Source organism: Caretta caretta, chromosome 7 (assembly GCF_965140235.1).
Source record: "Caretta caretta isolate rCarCar2 chromosome 7, rCarCar1.hap1, whole genome shotgun sequence".
In the NCBI taxonomy this organism is placed as follows: domain Eukaryota; kingdom Metazoa; phylum Chordata; order Testudines; family Cheloniidae; genus Caretta; species Caretta caretta.
The window spans coordinates 40001798-40021197 of record NC_134212.1 but is presented as its reverse complement, the minus strand read 5'-3'; the positions used below and the strand labels follow the sequence as shown (position 1 = coordinate 40021197).

The window sequence follows — 19400 nt, the reverse complement described above, 5'->3', positions numbered from 1 at the left end:
GACCAGGTGACCTCTGTGAAGCTCGAAAGCTTGTCTCTTTGACCGACAGACATTGGTACAAGAAAAGATATTACCTTACCTCCCCCTTTGTCTCTCTAATATCTGGGACCAGCATGGCTACAACCACATTGTAAACAATTTTAGATCCTGTCAACTAAGAGACAGTGAATTTACTTGAAGGCAGTTTTATTTTGAACAAGTGCATGTTCAGTAACAGTTAGCGAGTGTGTTACTGGTAAAATATTTTCTGTAAGGAAAATGACCTTATTCCATATACTGCTAAGTATGGATTTCCTGCAATCTATCTATTGTATTGTATAGACTCCATTACCACGGTATCTGAGCACAGGAGACTTTAATATATTTATCCTAACACCTCCATGAGGTAGGGCAGTGCTGTTATTCCCATTTAGCACATGGGAACTGAGGCACAGTGAGACTAAATGGCTTGCCCAAAGTCACATGGGAAGTCTGTGGCAGAACAGGGAATTGAAAGCTGCTCTCCCATGCTAGGTCCCTAACCACTAGCCTATCCTTCCCCTATCAGTGCTCATGGGGGAGTAAAAGTTACTCAACTGCATGGTAGCAAGATTTGGGCCCATAGTGTTTCCAGGGCTTTTGAGCAGATGACAGCAGTAGGTTGTTAGGTTCTATTTGATACCACCCCTGTTATTATGAGGCTGAAAACCTGCATATTTATGAATAAGGAATCGATGATGAAGGTAACATTCTCCCTTAAGTGATCTGAGGCCACTCTCTTAGATTAAAATTATAAAACCAAATATCTCCACGTTTAAAAGTTGGAAATGGCCAGGGAGGCATGAATGTGCAGCCAGAATCTCAACTTGTAAATAATAACACCATTCAGCAAGATGGCTACTCCCATCATTTGGCTCAGAAGGGCAGTATTGCCAGTTCTCATGATATTTGGTATTTTCCTTGAAGCCTGAACTCCTGTGCTGTGATTAGGGAAAAGCTCAGCTTTAGGTTTTTAGAAAAAGTATGTTTCTAGCCCTCCTAGTTACAGAGAATCTTGAAAACGTAGCCCAAGTGGGTCCTAAAGGCTCAACAATGAGAAGGCAAGTAAAAACCCAAAATACCGTTTTAAAAAATCTCATAATTTTTAGGTCAGTCTCGTGATATTTTTGAATCCTGACTCATTTTTAAACTCTGGATTGGCAATACTGAAAATATAGCACCAAATTTGCATTATGTCCACTTGTACCTGTCTGAATTCGGCCCATGTAATTTCAATGTAATTCATAGTTTTTACAGGATGACACACAGGGAGAACCTTGTGAATTTTCCGTTGGGCACAATAGTTTGAATGAGATCCTATGGGCTAGATAGGATTGACAACTTCCTAATCACACAAAAATGAACACACCTGCCCCGCCCCTTCCATGAGGCCCCACCCTTTCTCTGAGGTTGAGGCATGAGGCTGGGGTTCAGGGGGCTATGGGCTCTGGGCTCTGGGCTGGGAGTGCAGGCTCCGTGTGGGACCACAAATGAGGGGTTCAGGGTACAGGAGAGGGCTCCGGACAGGGAGTTAGTGTGCGGGGGGATGAGGGTTCCAGCTGGGGCTGTGGGCTCTGGGGTAGGGCCAGGGATGAAGGGTTTGGGGTACAGGAGGGGGCTCTGGGCTGGGGCAGGGGGTTGGGATGTGGCAGAGGGTTGGGATGTGGAGGGCATCACTGAGGCTCTGCACGCTGTGTCTGCCCTCGTGTCTGCAAGCGGACACAGGTTGCGGTTCCTGGCCAATGGGAGCTGCGGAGCCGGCACTTGGGGCATGGGCAGTGTGCAGAGCTGCCCATGCACCTAAGGGCCACAGGGATCAGGTGGCCGCTTCCAGGAGCCGCTCGGAGCTAGGGCAGGCAGGGAGCCTGCCTTAGCCCCGTGCCCTTGCTGTGCCACCAACCACACTTTTAATGGCCCAGTCGGCAGTGCCAATCGGAGCCACCAGGGTCCCTTTTTGACCTGCCATTCCAGTTGAAAACTGGATGCTTGGCAACCCTAGGGCTAGATTGTGGCTTTGAGTGCTAGAGGAGCATGTATAGCAGCCACTGCTGCTACACCATTAGCGGGATGTGCTCCTTGCAATGATGCACAACATCAAGTTTCAGCACAAAATACATTTTATTCATAGAGCTGTAAGTCACTGAAAAGTGACAGTTTCTGCAAAGTGCTTCTGACACAACAGAATTGCATTTAGAAGGATGGAGGTTATTGAATTGGTATGGTGCTATATATTTTCATTTTGGCACTACTCTGTGAAAACTTGTCAGCTTTATAGCTCTGCTCATGCTTAAAGACCTGCTAATCATATCCAGAACACAGCTCTGCAAAGTAGTCTGATAGCTACATGTAAGGGAGTGGACTCACCCCTGCGGTGCCTCCTGCTGGTCTGCGTTGGGAATTAGCTTACAAGGCTCCGGAGCACCCTCTGCAGGCCGGCGGTCTGCCTTACCGCTGGCCCCGCGTCCCTCCCAGACCCAGTGCCCCTTGTCTCCTGGGTGACTGCCCCTGGCAGTACATCCACTGTCTCTCCGGGTCCCCCCCACACCCACTATCCCCACCTTGCCTCAGTGTAAGGCTACTGCCAGTCACCAACTAGCCCCCACTCACTGGGGCAGACTACAGTGTAAAAGCCACTCATCACTGGTAAGGAGGGCCTACTTCCCTACTCAGCCTGGGCTGCTTGCCCCAGCCACAGCCCTCTCCTGGGCTGTTCTAAGCCCCTCAGGGCAGGAGCGGGTGTCTACTCTGCTACAGTACATTAAAAAGAAATACATTGACTAGATAAAAATGAAGGGTTGGGTCACCAATTAGCGTTGTTCTGCTGCTCGGGAAGTCAGAATCTCCTCGTCTCTCAGCTGCTCTGGGGAGGGAGCAAAGTGTGACCAGGTCTATATCCATCTCTGCATACGCTGATACAATGTGATGCTGATGCAATGGCATAACTTTGCTAGTAGGTGCATTGGGTGGGGTGGGATGGAGGCAGGGCTCCACCCCTTCCTGCCCCCTTTCACTCACTTCCATGATGCAACAATATCGTGGCTCTGCAGAGCCTGTTTCTCTGCACATTCACCTTATACCACCTTCGCTCCCTTATGCCAAAATGCAGGCCAGGCCATGATCTGGAAGTTCCAGAATTAAGGTTGCATGTGCAACCTTAATATACCCCCACAGCCCTGTGTATGCATTAGTCTTTAATTATGTGATCACATACTATTTTTTCACAAACACCCTGCTTCATTCAGTACACAGGATGCATGGTGCTCACTAAATGAACAGCTATTCAATATTTTGTACTATCCTCATTGTTCGATGTGTGGCCCTAGACCTTATTTACTGCACACCATTCACACTCTACTAGGAAGACAGAATTCATTATCTCATGGGTGTTTCTATGGTGCTCATCACTCAGTCTCCAAGTGCTTCACAAATGTTAATTACCTTATCTTCACAACACCTCTATGAGGGGAAGGGTGGTATTATTCCCATTTTACAGGTGCAGAACTCACGTCAGTAAAAAGTTCACACTAATTTTGGGTGCCCAACTTGAGATGCTTATGACTGATTTTTCAGAGAACTTACCATTATATAGCACTTCACATGTTCAGAGCCCAGCTCCCACTGTCTTCAGGTACAGTCGAGAATACTGAGCTCATCACACTTCAGGGTATCAGACTGATCACCCAGGCAATGAGGAACATACAGTCAGTGACCAGCTGTGAAAATGTTGGCTTAAGTGCAGGGGTGCTGAGAGCCATTGAACCAAACTGTAAACCCTGTATATGATGGAAACCGCTTCAAGACTGCGGGTGCGGCAGCACCCCTAGTTCCAGCACCTACGCTTAAGTGACTCGCCTAGCATCACATAGGAACTCTGTGCTAGAGGCAGGGGTAGAATCCAGTTCTCCAGGGCAGCATTCACATGCCTTAACCATCAGACTGTCCTTTTGCTTCTTGCAGTCCCCTGCCTCATTCACCGTACACCTTCCAACTTTTGCACCAAATGAGGCAGAGATACTACAGGGCAACAACTTCCTTTACTACGCAGCCTGGATTGATTCCCCATAGCAGTTCCATTCCATGCACTGAATGTGGTAGGGGCCCAGTGGAAAAAATAGTATGTGACAATGCAATTAAAGACTCTGTCACAGTGCATAAAAGCAAGAGGGCTGAATTAAGATTGCACAGGCAACCTTAATTCTGGCATTTCCTAACTTTTTGTGCTTGCCTTTGCAACCTTAACAATGTTCTTTTAACATAAGTTTTGTGTGTGTGTGATTTCCTTGGTTTCTAAAAAAGCAAACAGAAAAAAACAAATTTCATCATAATGACACTCATCAGCAGGGTTGGAACTAGAGCTGGGTGGAGAATGGTAATTTGGTTTGGTGGAGAATTTCAATATTTTGGGATGTGGTTTCATTCTGATTTGGAATAAAAACTACAAATTTCAAAATTCTTTGTGAAAGGGAATGGAGCCATGGGTCTGGGACAGTCCACCTTGCAGGCTGCCACAAACCATTTAAGCCCTACAGTCCCTGACTCAGAGGCAGACACATAATGCCAAGGATCCAGGTGGGTGAGCTGGTAGGTAACTAGGCAGTCTTCTACCTGATAGGCATGTTTTGAAAAATGCCTAGTTTCTGTGAGAACTTTGTCAAAATCCAACCATCTCCATGAAACACTTTCGATTTTTAACAAATCACCAAAGTTTGATGTAAAAATCTTTAGTTGGAATTTTTCCAACCAACTCTAGCTGGACTCTTTAGATCCACTGCACCGAATTCTGCCACTTGAGCTAACGGAGTAACTGACAGCAGTAGTAGGTTGTCATCCTCTATGTAGACCAGCATCAGAGGGGGATGAGAGAGACACTTTGACAGGGAGTGTCACAACTTGGTTGGCACAGAGGAATGGTTCCATTCCAGGTTCTAGAGGGGAGTGTGCTCTAGTGAGCATACATTCTTCTGCCTGTTCCTCACAAGCTTGACCCCTCTGTCCCATCCCCTCCAACCTGTTCCTGAGTCAGTCCTGTCTCTTCGCCACCCCAGGCTCCCTGTCTCAATCCCATGCTCCTTGCCTACCTAGTCCCAGTCTCCACTTCTTCAGGCTTCTCACCCCAGTTCCAGTCCTAGTTTTCCATTCTGGGCTTGTTGCCAGAGTCCCAATCTCTCCCTCTCCATACCTACCGCCAGTATCCTCACCTAATTAGCCCCAGTTTCCCCGCCCCGGGATCATCATGCAAAATGTCTCTCTATTCCCCTACACTGGCTTCCAGTCATAGTCTCCCTCCCTGGGCTCCTTATCTAATCTCAGTCTCCTGCCCCCTTCACTCCCTTCCCAGCACCATGTCCCAGTCTCCCGCCTTGCTGTCTCCTTGTCCCATTCTCTTTGCCAAGCCACCCACTGTTGTCTCCCTGCACCCAAACTCCTTGTCAAATCCTTCTCCCACTACCCCTGTTCCCTTCTCACTGGTTCCTAGTAGTCCCAGTCTCCTTGTCCGGCCAGTTCCAGTCTCCCCCCTCCACCTCCTCATTAGATTTCAGTGTTTCCCTCTTCTCAGCCAACTGACTCCCAATCTCCCCTTGCTCTCCCAATCTCAGTTCCAATCTCACCAGACTTCTTGTCCCAATCTACTCCTTTTCCTCCTCCCCATGTCTGGCTTCTGTCCCCTCTGCAGTCAAATCAGGCAGCTTCCTCCTCTTCCTCCCTGAGGTGCTAGCAAAGGAGTCAGTGAGAGCGCAGATGAAATTTGTTTGGAAAATTTAAGTTAAAATGTTTCTAAGAAGGAGGCTAATAAAAATTACATTATTTTGCCTATGATAAAAAATTCTGGTGACTTTTGTCACCCCTGTGCTCAGGAGAAGGGAGCTGAAATTTGGCAGGAAGGTGGCCTTTGTATCAGGGATGTGCCTTTTGCCATGCCCATGAAAATCTGCCCACATTTGGCCAAGTCAGAAGCCTTTTAAAAGTTGCAATTCAGTAGAGATGTGTTGGAGCTTAGCAACTAAAATCTCAGAAGATTCTGTCCTCACTGAGCATGCTTGTGGCTCTCACGGCCCCTAGTGCTGACCTGACCATCCTCTCATAGCTACTATGTGTGGTGGGATTACACATAAGCCATCCCCATAGAGCAATTGAGCATGCTCCATCCCCTCACAGCTCCTTTGTGAGTCCAGACAAACACATGCACCATCCCCACAGAGCAACTGCTCGGGGCTACAAAGAGTCAGAAGGACTTTCCTTATAATGGCTGATCTCAGCTGCTCTAAGCCAGGCACTGTCACTGAGAACAGGGAGTCAAGCAGACACCTAGTATGGAGAAAAAGTCATCTTAAGTGGTTAAAATCAACAAAATTATAAGCAAATGAAAACAGTGTCTTATAATGGGAATTGTCAGGAAACCTTAATAGGTGGTCCTATGAACCTGCCTATAAATAATATGCGTGTTCAGAATTTCAACTCTTTTGTAATTAAAAGTAGTAATTAATGGTAAAGGAATTCTTGTTTATACAAGTAATTTATCATCTTCACTAAAATAACTTACATTCCATAAAATATTGATAATTGCTAGCAGTTCATTTTCCAATGTAAAACATATCCATCAGTGATATACTGTACACAGTACACTATGTCAAAGAAATAAGTGATACACAATAGTCAGTCTTTTTAATTATTCTGGTTATTGTCTAAAGCAATAAACTGATGCAAAAAGAATAATTTTACACTTTGGCAAATGAGGAATGCTCCTAGATCTCAAACAAACCAAAAACCTGGAGGTCTGATCAGTGTGTTGTGAGAAAAGGAGGCAGAGTGTTTTATATCTCAGTTTAATTTAAGGCAGTATTTTATATCCGGGATTTAGGAGATTCACACACAGCAGTAGATGGTGCACAGTTTTTATTAGCATTGTGACTCTAAGCTCATTCATTGCTGTAATGTGATCACTATTACAGTACCAGACTGAGCTACAGGGCAATGGCCTGGTGGGCTGGTTTCCCACAGAGGCTGCAGGATGGGTCAGTTCTTTCCCATCTTGTATCTGCTAGGCTGTGAAGACTGCAGGCTCCCTGCAGACTCAAAAAAGGACTCAACAAAAGGGAGTGCTGGCATGCAGCAGTCTAGCTCCGTATAGCAAATCCCTCTCTAGTGGCTTGCAGGAATTGCCCTAACTACTCTGATTCTGCAAGGAGTCTTTGCTTGAAGCTTCTCCTTTCCAAGCCTTAGGGGTTCTCTCTCCTCAGCCTCTCCCTGATCAGCACAGCAGCGGCTCTGATGTCCTCTGGGCTCTCTCTCCCTCCATCCACTGGAGGTGCTGCTGCTGGAGCCTTCGGGCCATCTCTCCCTTTCTGTCTGCCTAGCAGAGTGGGCTTGCTGTGCTTTTGGGTACTGTCTGCTGCTGTGTGGGTGGATGAGTGCATATGCCTCTGTGGGGTCAGCCAGAATCCTTCCAGGAACTGCCCCTGGGACAGAGCACTTCTATCCTCCAGCAGTCACTGGTTGCAATGACTAAAGCAGGGGCCTTCCTGAACCAGGCAACGAGCTTGCAAAAGCCATATTCTAAAAAGAAATGTATAAGGCAGCTATGGCCATTGGCATCATCAGAGAAATAAAAATGACTGACCTATATGTAAGCTTGTTTCAGTATCAGGATATCCAAAACACTAAACACATGACTGTTCTCCAACTGAAACTGCAGGGGGAATTTTAGGTAAGCACAAAGTAATTAGGCAACTGAAGTGGAGCTAGGGTACCAAGTTATCACCCCTACCAGAAAAATTCCATGGGATTTATAATGCAATAAGCACCCAGGACCTTAGTTTTACTTCTTATTATTCCAACAGATGGCACCTGCAGCAATCTCTTTGGTCCTGCTGTGCTATGGCTTTTGGCAAGTGAATGCATATAATCATAAACCCATTCGCCACACACACACACACTCTCTCTCTTGCCCCAAATCTTCCCTCCACAGCACAAAGTAGGGGAGAGCTACTGCAGAGCACAATGGGTGTGGAGTCTCACTGTCTCCCTCAGGCTTTCCCTACCCTTACTGTGCAGCAGAACGGGGTGAACTATGAGAAAAGTTTTGCAAATATGTTCTCCGGAATCTTATGGCCAAGTTTTAATCCAAAACTAATAGCCCTGTGATTTTGGTAAGAGGTTTGTTTAAGTGCTTTGTTCTGCTTTACAAACTCAAAGGCGTCATGGGTAAATAAACCAACACATTTTCTGTAAATATTTTTTCAAATTTTGAAATGAATTTGCTCACACCCTTTTTACATGTGCTTTCCATTCGAGTGGCTGAAGTTCTTCCATGAACGCTCATGGAAAATAAATTTCAAAGCTGCACTTGCTAAAACCTACCCTCGCACTTGTATGAATGAGTATTTGCTCTAGAAGTACTTTAGCACCTATCTTTTCAAGGAACAGAAAGAGCATCATGTGATTTATCTGGCTGAAAAGTAAATAATGCAGAAAAAACTATTATTTCTAAGCTTACCTAGATGGTACAACCTATGGGGCAGGGATCATCTTTTCCTTGTGTCTGTACGGTGCCTAAGACCACCCTGGTGTTTGATTGCGGCCTCTATGTGTTTCCACAATGCAAATAATAAAGAATCTTTTATACCTACTGCATCATGCACATCAGAAATACCATGAAGTCCTAGAAGGACTGTAGCAAGGGAGTGTAGTCAAGTGGATAGAGCACTAGACTGGGACTCAAAGAACCTGTGTTGTAATTCCAGCCCTCTCACTAACCTACTAAGGGCACATCTTCACTAGCAACATGGTTTGTGTCATTGCGGCATAGCGCTGGGAGAGACCTCTGGGAGAACACTCTCCCAGCGCTCTAAAAAGCCCACCTTCAAGGGGAGGAAGAGCTACCGGTGCTGGGAGCGCAGCTACCAGCACTAGTGCACTGTCTACACTGGCTCTTTACCATGCTGAAACTTGCTGCACTCAGGGGGGTGTTTTTTCACACCTCTGAGCGAGAAAATTGCAGCACTGTAAAGTGCCAGTGTGGACAAGCCCTTAGTGGATGTGGAAAGACCCTCCTTCCCTTTGTCTATCTTGTCTGCTTAGACTGTAACCTGTCTGGAGCAGGAATCCTCTCTGTCTACATGGTGCCTGGCACAGTGGGTCCCTGATCTTGGTTGAGACCTCTAGGTGCTAGTGTAATACACACAACTAATACTATACTGATAATATGGATTCAACCATTTGTAATACAATGGTAACTTATCCAAATAATCAGGTGTATTAAACATCAGTTCAGTGGGAGTGTAATTAATAAATGACAATCCAGATGAGTGTCTTCCATAGCTAGTCCTTTTCTCCAAAGCAAAATCTTCCTGAATTGTGGCAATTACTTAATCTCAATCTGAACATTAAGCACCAAAAGGGAAAACAGGGAAGAAAGGGCCGCGGGTCAGATTTACAAAGATATTTAGCTGCCAGATAGGTACATATGGGTGTTATGTGCCCAACTCCCAATGAAAGAGTTAAGCACCCAATTCACTTAGGTACTTTTGTAAATCCCACCTGGCACCTACCTGCATCGCTGGAGTTCCAAATCCTTTTTAAAAATCCAACACAAAGTGTTTTCAGATAATGTTACTAGAGAATTTAGGGACTGATTCTGATACTGTGTTTCATGTTGAGTAGCACCTTACTCTGCAAATAGTCCTTTCAAAATTGATAGGGCTGTTTATGAAGTAAGCCACCACTCAGCATGAGTAAGAGTAACAGAGTCTGGTTCTTAAGAGATTTACTCAGCAAACATCTAAATTTTGGGACAATAGCACCCCCCCCCCAACACACACACTTGGAAAAAAGTTCCAGCTAGTTTAGATCTCCTCCAATGGTCAGCCATGAGGTCAGCCATGACTATGTGCTCATTTTATAGATGCTAAGCAGGGTAGGTTTGGGGCAACATCCGTTACGGGGTGATAAGAGGGGAAGTACAAATAAGAATCTTGTAAGTATATGCTCAAACATGAGGTGGTAGCCTCCCGTTCCCTTCTGCTGGGAGCACTAGAGAGGTGGAATAGTCTGAGATAAGGCTCTCCTGCAGCTTGGGGAGATAGAGGGAAAGATTTGGGGATATTGTGAAGCTCCAAATTGCATATACCTTTCTTTTAACATTTTCTTTTATACATTTTAAATCAGTTTGATCTAAGCCACCTCTTCACTACCCCAGTCACTTGGCCACCCACAGGGTCTCAACATTGATTTGGCTACAGGTTTCACTTTCAGTGCATCAACTTTATGTTTTACTTGCTGGCCAAAACAAATATCAGGAAGTCTTGCATAGTCCCAGCTTAGATTTTTCTAATGGAAAGGGAGGTTTTCCATGTGTGTAATTATTGTACTGCTGCTTGAAAGAAGATGGTTGAAAAATCTGAACCAAAAACAGGAAAAAGAAATATTCCTTCCTTTTTTTGGTTCATCATTTTGCTGCTCAAAGCAGAACGCAGCCCCTGATTTTCTCTCTGGTGTCAGCACACAGAAATCACAGTTTTCAGTACTGCTGCTTACTGTTTTTTCCCCCTATTTTGAGTATTTCATAAAATGGCTTTGTGGAACCCAGCATTGCCGTGAGAAAACCAACCCTTAATGCTACATCTGTGCCAGCATCAGATCCCCAGCTGAGAGCTCACAAGAGCTGTGGCAAACCCAATCAAGTAAATGCAAGGAAATTGAAGCTAACTTATTCCAAAACCCATATTAGAGCTGGCTTGAAAGGTCAGAGGCAGGCCAATTGTGGGTAAGAAGTGTGGCTGTCCCACAGAATAACCTGCAGGGAGTTTTAATTAACCACAAGACCTGCAAAACCTCATCACCAACATCCATTTTTGGTTTTGGCCCAAAGGAGTTCCACACTGCTGAACCCCCATTGAATTCAGTGGGACTCTGCATAGCTGCAGGGGTCCATGTGTCGGGGAGTTCCTTACAGTGTTGGAGCCTTAGATTTGAAATAGCCCTAGTGATTACTTAGGTGGTTAGTGTCAGATATGATACGTAGAATGCACATTTATGCCTCTCCTCTAAACTGGATGGCAGGTTGCAAGGCGAATAACTTTAGTACACAATAGGCTAATTTTTTTTTAAAATGTCCATTTAGCAAGACCAGTCTACTGTTTGAATTTTGCCCCCCAAATGAATTCAAAAGAATGGGCATTCAGGAATAGAGCATTACAAATCTAAGTACCTGCCTACGGAGACTTGCACATTCAACTGCATTTCCTTCACTACTGGTGGCTGTGAGAAGTTCCAAGATTTGTAGTAGGAAATGTAAATCATGTAGTCCATCAAACAATACAGAATGCTGTTTGTGTAAATAGGCACAGCTCTACCCAAAAAAGTGACACCTATTTATACTAGCAAAGGGTCTGGACTATTATGCATGGAAATGTTTAGAGATATTCCAAAGATGTTTCATGATTGTTTGCTTGTCTTTACATAACTCCTACAGAAATCATAGATATTGTGACAGGGTCGGGCCAGATGGTATAGGCGAGTAATAGAAGGCAGATACATTAGCCCCAGGCTAAGTAGGTCCCTTTTCCCTGGGTAAGGTAACAGAGAAGGTTCCAGAACAATCAGGAACCTTCTGGAGACAATTAAGACAGGCTGATTAGAACACATACAGCCAATCAAGAAGCTGCTAGAATCAATTAAGGCAGGCTAATCAGGGCACCTGGGGTTTTAAAAAGGAGCTCACTTCAGTTTGTGGTGTGTGTGGGAGGAGCTGGGAGCAAGAGGCACTAGGAGCTGAGAGTGAGAACGTTGACTGTTGGAGTACTGAGGTGTACAAGCATGATCGGACACCAGGAGAAAGGTCCTATAGTGAGGATAAAGAAGGTGTTGGGAGGAGGCCATGGGGAAGTAGCCCAGGGAGTTGTAGCTGTCACACAGCTGTTCCAGGAGGCACTCTAGACAGCTGCATTCCACAGGGCCCTGGGCTGGAACCCGGCGTAGAGGGCGGGCCCGGGTTCCCCCCAAATGCTCCCAACTCCTGGTCAGACACAGGAGGAGTCGACCTGGACTGTGGGTTCAGAAAAACTGCCAAGTTGAGGGCTGCCGTGAAGCTCCAAGGCGAGCAAATCCATCAATAAGCGCAAGACCCACCAAGGTAGAGCAAGAACTTTGTCACAATATAGATTGAAAACCATATGGTACACAACAGTGGATTTTATTTTATTTTATTTTGGGTGATTAAATATTGCTCATACACAGACAACATGGACATTTACTCCAATATGCAGTTACCCAGTAATTTGTAAGAAGATGTAGTTACAGTGTACTTACAAAGCATTCACAATTACAGGTGAGCTTATAGCATACAAGTGTATTCTTCTTGTTCTTTCAGGGTCATCCAATGCAATTACACTTGAAAATTTGGTCCAAAGTGCTACCTATTATTCTACCTAATGTTTAAAAATGAATATTATCACATCCGTTACCAGGAGTTCCACAAAGGGCCAGATGTTCAAAGTTATCTAGGTGCTTAACATGCAGATAGGAACCTAGGAGGATTTTCAGAAGTGCTATTGATAGGAGTCGAGGACTCCTAAAAATCCCACTAGGTCCCTATCTTCATCTTTAGGCACCTAAGGACCTTTCGAAATCTGGCCCAAATGAATGTGTGTGGTAAAATAGTACATGCAGTATAGCATCATATTTTGCATATGTGTATTGCATAGTAAAGAGGTCACTTATGCAGGCAGTAAATGATGCTATGATATTTTGGCCCTAAGAGGAGCTTGCTTGTGGATATCACGGTATGGGAGGTGACCAATTTGAATAGATTCAGCAATCCCAGTTTCATGCACCAAGTCTACTTTGGTATGTTGCTTACACATGGTGTGCTGCTACTCTGAAACCTATCCTTTGAACATAGTTCACCAGTAGAAATAGAATTCTAGCAAAAGCTTTCACAATAGGCTTAATTCGGCTACCACTCAAGTCAATGGAAAGAGGCAATGAAAGTTAGATCAGGCCAACTGTGTGCATGCGTGTGTGTAAGGCAATGTTTCTTTAGAATTTCATAGAGCTAAGCTGCTAGAACATGGCCTTGAGCCGGGACCTAGGAGCTGTTACACTCCAGGGAGGGACACAGTGGACAGTATGGGGTGAAGCTAATGGAATCCTTGACATAGAGGGCTCGTTCATTAAAAGGAAGCTTTGGTTTTTTATATGCTAGTGTATGTGTTTCAGTTTCATAGATTCCAAGGTCAAAAGGAACCATTGTGATAATCTGATCTGATTCTTTTATAACACCGGCTACAGATCTTCCTCAAAATAATTCCTAGAGCATATTGGTTCCATATCCTACCGTCTAGATTTTGGGTACTATTTGTAACAGATGTTGCTGATATCACTGTGTGCTTGAGTTGTATTAGGCCAGTTCTTGCACCCTTGAAATACAGCTCTTTGCAGCTTTGGAGAAGGGGATTTAATGCCTTTGTTAATTAAGTGGCAAAATAGTGCACTCCCTCTTTCCTGTCCCTCCCCTCCCCGATTTATTTACATTACCTTGGCTGCAGTTTGTGCTAAACTCTCTAATAGCCATGCTTCAGGAATGTGGTCACAATGCAGGTCGTTCAAATGGCATCCAAAGAACTGTTTGAGGGGGCACAAAAGGCAAATCACACCCATCTCAGCCATCGTGGTCGCAGACTGGAACAATGACACAAGTTGTTATAGGTCAGGACTGAAGTGCATTGGTTGAACTGGGTTCCCAAGCTTGCTCAGCTTAAGGTTGCTTAGCATCTTCCCACACTGTGGTTGACTGTAGTTGGAGCTTTGATTCCTTATTGTCATAAGAATCACACCCATATTCAGAAAACCATCCCATTGTCCTGAGACAGACTTTCCAACTCACTTGAGTTCCTTTGAAAATTTCAGCCTAAGGGAGATGGGCACAGATTTGGACACCTGTCTCCATAAAGGCTCCTGGGAAAATCTCAACCTTAATCCTACAAAATAATGGAGTAGGGTGAATATTTTACCATTTGTGTGTATTTAACTAGCCCCCAACAATTCTTTTTTGCCAGAATCAGGGAATACTGGGCCAAATGAATCACTCCCCTGACTTCACTTGAGCTGTCGAAGGGGGAATTTGGACCATTGTATCCACAGCACAGATATTGCTATTTTAAAGTGAAAGTTTTAAAACAAATGTTCAGGTTGATAAGCCCAAAATGTCTCTTCTGATTTTTTTCTATTGACTGGCACAGGCAGTTTTCTTCTTTCTATATGTGGATAATAAAACCCAAAAAAGCCATGTGCATGGAAACCATAAAGAATGAATCTGAGAAGCCACGCACTCCCAAGCAGTCATTCTGCAATGATAAAGTTGTGTGAATTTGTGATGGAAGAAATGGCCACACGACACTTAAAGAGGGGGGAACGCTATCTGGGCTTGTCAAGGGAAGGCAGCATTGCTTTATGGTGTGTGTGGGGGGAGAGGAGAGAAATGAGATCAGAAACTGCTGCAAAAGGTGAATGGTGGTCAGCTTTGCAGCGCTGACTTCCCTTCCCCCCCACCCCCCAGGAATGTGAGGTCAGAAGGCTATAAAGGTGCAAGCCCTGGGTGTTGGAAGCCCCTTTTTCCGCACGCAGGCAAGGCAGCACCCACCCTCCCTCCCCTAGAGGTGGTGAATACCAGGTTGGGTTAGGACCTCCTGTGGGCATTGTACTAGTTGCTCCTTTTTAGGTGGGGCTGGGAAGGAATTTTTCTCACACCACCAGACTGGCTGCGGTGGAGTGAGGTTTTTTCACCTTCCCCACAGCTGGTGTCACGAAGGACCTTTTCTGGTAAAAAGAAAAGGTGGTAGGCTATATGTCACAACTTATTTTGTAAATGTGGGGTGGAAGTCCAGTGCAGGTACTTCATAGGGAAGGCATCCAGTGACTAGATAAATAGCCTGGTAAAGGACTTAAAAGGAGGTGCTGGATAAAGGAATGGAACAGAGGAGCTGGGTTGGGGACACCTATGATTGGTATGGCAGAGAGCCAATCCCACCTCATTCTTATAGCTCACCTTAACCCTCTTACGAGGGGGGTGGGTGGTAAGGTCCAAGCCATGGGTTGGCTGGGTGGGAACCTGGATGGAAAATGAAGGGAGACTGGTGCATTGAAGTCAATAGGAATTGCAGATGCTTAGCACTTTGCAGAAGATGTCACAAGTTATTTATAGTACAGTCATGCCTATTTTCTGCTGCTTGTCTTGTGTGTACCGAGGCCACAAAAGAGTAACATGGACATGGTAAAGCTGTGCAAAATGATTAATTCAGTACTAGCAAATGCTGTTTAAAAGGCCCAAGGGTGTAACCCATACCAGAAAATACAGGGCAAGGATAGTGTGATCATTATAGCCAGTTACCTTAAATTACAAGGTGGAGTGAATCATCTGCGCTCTGTATGCTAACCGTTAATTGTAAGAATATGTAAGTGTGTGCCTTACTTTACTTCAGCCTTTAAGGGTTGAGCCTTGTGGTTCAATGTAGCCTACTATTTGCAAATTCCTTTGGGAGTCTCCTGGATCAAAGGTGCTGTTATAAATGCATCGTCTTAATAATAAGAGGGCCGCAATTATCTGTAGAAAATAACACTGGGATAGTCATGATGGCTCCCTGCAAATAAAGAGAACCTGCAATTATCATGGGAATAAATCTTTAACATGTAAATGTACAATGTCACTGATTTGTTAAAATTTGAACACTGAAAACATTCCTCTTTTAAACTCTTAAAGCAGCAATTTCATTATTGACACATCATGCCTATGAGCAAAATTATGCACTGGAATATGGAAATGCTGGATCCCTGACCAACCTGTAAATTGATGTTAAACTCCTATTTTCTGCAGGTGAAACTGCTCCAAATTCTAGCTGACAAAAATATTCCTAATCTTTATTAAAGCATGGGCATTACTTGGGATGTGTGAAGAGCCTTTGTTTAATTTTCATGACTGTTGCCACCACTCTGCTGCTTTTCTTGGAGCATAAGATAAAGTCAGTGTGTACCACCACTTTCTGAAAAAATGTTATGCTGTGCTATTGGAATTGTTTAATGCATGTTTAGAGAAGCATGAGATCTGAAGCTGACTATGTAGTTTCACGTTTTCTCTCTCACTATTTTACCTTTGATCCTGCTACCATTGAGTCAACACCAAACCTCCCATAAGGCAGGATCAAGCCCTTAGATAAAACATACAGCAAAAGTAGCTTTCATAAGGAAAGGCCTCAATTTAAAGGCTATTAAATCAATGGACATCGTCTCATCAGCTTTGGATCAGGCTTCAAACAAGAGGTTACAGTAGAAGCACCTCTGAATTCTGTTTTGATCTTATGTCTTACAGATTAATAAAGAAGCTGATTCTGGGATTTTTGATTGGATCACAAACCATTCCAGCATTTTTTTATTTTGCCAAACTCTTACCCCCCTAGTTGGGTAATCAAAAGCCGCAAAGCTGCTGTCCACGTGGACTGGTGCTGAAATTTCTCGTCTGCCTGCCAGAGCCTCTCCAGCTAAACCCAGAGACATGGCAACGAATGGAACGAAAGTTGCAGATGGACAAATCTCCACTGAACTTAGTGATGCTTCCATCACCAATGACAAGCCTAAAACCTTGGTAGTGAAAGTACAGAAGAAGAAAACAGATATTCCAGACCGAGACACCTGGAAAGGAAGATTTGACTTTCTTATGTCCTGTGTGGGTTATGCCATTGGCTTGGGGAATGTGTGGCGATTTCCATACCTTTGTGGCAAGAATGGTGGAGGTACACATTTTATTTTATGCTTGTAGCCTGCAGTATCTATTTAGACTAAAATGCCCCACAAAATGTTCATTTTAACATTAAAGTATAAGTTGCTGCTAATCTTTTTTCCATCAATAAAAATAAGAAAATTAATTGTTTGCTTGGTGTTGCAGGAAGGGTGCCATCAAGGAACTGGTTATAGCTCCTTGATTCTCAGGGTGGATTTCACTGCTGTGGGGCCTGTGGAGGTCAGAGCAGCCTGGGGCCTAGCAACTTTAATTAATCATAGCTGGAGCACATTGCAGTGCCGCCTCCTCAGCCACTACACCTGGGCTGAATTTGTGGGGAGATGGTGCGAGGGCTGGCTACACCAACTGTGAGCTTCCCCATGGCAGGGTAACTCTCATCCAGCCAGATCCAGCTACTTTCCTTCCCCTTTGTGCCACCTGAACTATTTTAAAAGCAAGCAATCCAAATTATATTAGGTGAAGTCCTTTTCTCCTTGGCTTTCTACCTCTTTGGGCTACTAGTTGTTCAGAAAGGCATTCATGCATGTTAGCAATTTTGAATAATCAAAATAAAAATGAAAAAAATCTGCTGTATAATAGCTATGGAAGTATTGGACTCTTCATAAAAATGTAGATTTAAGATGACTTTTCACTGTAATGGACCACTTACTGTATTCCTTTTAGGAGCATTCCTGATTCCATATTTCCTTACTTTAATTTTTGCTGGAGTTCCACTATTCCTTTTGGAATGTTCCCTTGGTCAGTTCACATCTGTAGGAGGCCTTGGAGTCTGGAAGCTTGCTCCAATGTTTAAAGGTACAATACGAGATTTGTATTAATATCTACCGTTCTGATACTTCTAGGTCACAGAAGCTGTTCAAAGCACTTACAGAGCAGATACAATGTTCCTTCATTTTTACTTTGCTCATTTTTTTAAAGAAACATCTGATTTTCTGAAGTGGGGCTGAAACTTTCAAAGTCATCTAAAGGATTTAGACACTGATTCCAGTAAAATTAATAGAAGTTGGGCATCGAAATTTCTTGAGTAGTTCTGAAAATCTCAGAATAAATGTTTTACTTAGTCTTATAAATTTTATATTTCTGACAAAATATAGAATAGTAAAGATTGTTTTGAATAGTACTGTGTGGAGGAGGTATAAAACATAATGGTTTCAGTTCATAGCCGTGTCAGACAACCTCCTTTTATCCTGGTTCATATGGGTTTTCAGCCCCTATTATTTATTAATATTATTACTTGCATTACAATAATGCCTAGAGGCCCCAATAGAATAACTTTAAGTTTGAACCTCAGAGCAAAACTTAGTCCAAACTTCTTAGTTTTTCCTGGTTTGAGATGCCAACAATGAGAAACTGTGAGTTTTGTCTCGGTTGTAAATGAAACCAGAGCACCCAGAGCGAAGGCTTTGGGTTAGTAGTGAAACCTGAAATGAAACAAGTTTCAAATATGTATTCAAAAGTTAGTTCTGCTCCACACTACAGTATACATTTTAGCTTTCCTGCATTGCCATCTGTGTGTGTGACTTTCCCCGTACTTACTCCCACCTTGTCCCCCTCTTGTCTGGATTACTGCAATAGGACTACAGCCGGAGAGCATCTTGGAAAATTCAGGTGATGCAGGTTACAGCTTACATAATGGTCTTTCCCAGATAACACATTACATCTGTGCTCTACAGTGTACACCAGATCTTCTCCAGGCACAATTCAAAGTACTGACTTTGGTCAACTGTCTTTTATGCTTTGGGTCCCATGTACCTCTGAGATCAGCTTGAATGTCATACAGTCCCTCAAGGGGTTCCCGTGGGGAGCTGAGGGTGGGGCATTCTCAGTGGATAGCCCACACCTCTGCTCCCTGCCTTTGGTCCGACACAGCCTGAGTTTGCTGGCTACTGCGGGATACTCATTCTATGTCCACAGGCATTTTCTGAGGTACCAGGGTTGAGGTGTGGTGACTTACTTGAGGAAGCAGTGTGATAGAGTGTGTGGGGTTGTGGGTTGGAAGTCTTTTCATATGTATTGAAACATAGTACTGCACATACAACTAGGCCTCATTTTTTCAAAATTACCCACTAGTTTTGGGTGCCAATTAGAGGCACCTAGGAGATGTTTGTTTTCGTTATTTTCAGAAGTGCTAAGCACCACAACTCCAGTCAATAGAAGCTGCAAGTGTTTATCATGTCACAAAATCAGGAATCAGGTGTCTCAGTTTGGGCACCCAAAACATGAATCACCCAAAATTAGTGTCCACTTGTTATAATGTTAACTCTAGAGTTTCAACTGGGTGCATGATCAATAAATCAATACAACGTAATTGTTCTGCGTATGATGTTTCCCCTTTGTATACCACCATTTGTATTAGTGCTGATGTTGTTAAAAACATTGCCAAGAATAGTAGAAAAATCTTCAATATTCACTGTGTTTTGTTTTGTTTTCCTGCAGGTGTGGGGTTAGCAGCTGCTGTCCTGTCCTTTTGGCTAAATATTTACTACATTGTGATTATTTCTTGGGCCATATATTACCTATATAATTCATTTACTACTGTAAGTGTGTGTTTACTTTTGTTTTAATAGAAGAAGCAAAAACTTGTTGCTGATAG

The 19400-nt window shown here is 43.9% G+C and overlaps 1 protein-coding gene across 6 annotated transcripts in view; it reads left to right on the top strand.

Annotated features, from left to right (window-relative positions):
- The window catches only part of SLC6A1 (solute carrier family 6 member 1), a 110945-nt gene that overhangs the window by 47817 nt on the left and 43728 nt on the right, over positions 1 to 19400 (top strand). For all 6 annotated transcript variants that reach the window (XM_048858231.2, XM_048858234.2, XM_048858230.2 and 3 more), the window contains 3 exons: positions 16379 to 16799; positions 17471 to 17602; positions 19244 to 19344. In XM_048858231.2, the coding sequence (XP_048714188.1) occupies positions 16562 to 16799; positions 17471 to 17602; positions 19244 to 19344 (471 nt within the window). In that variant the 5' untranslated portion in view covers positions 16379 to 16561. The remainder of the gene's footprint in view (positions 1 to 16378; positions 16800 to 17470; positions 17603 to 19243; positions 19345 to 19400) is intronic.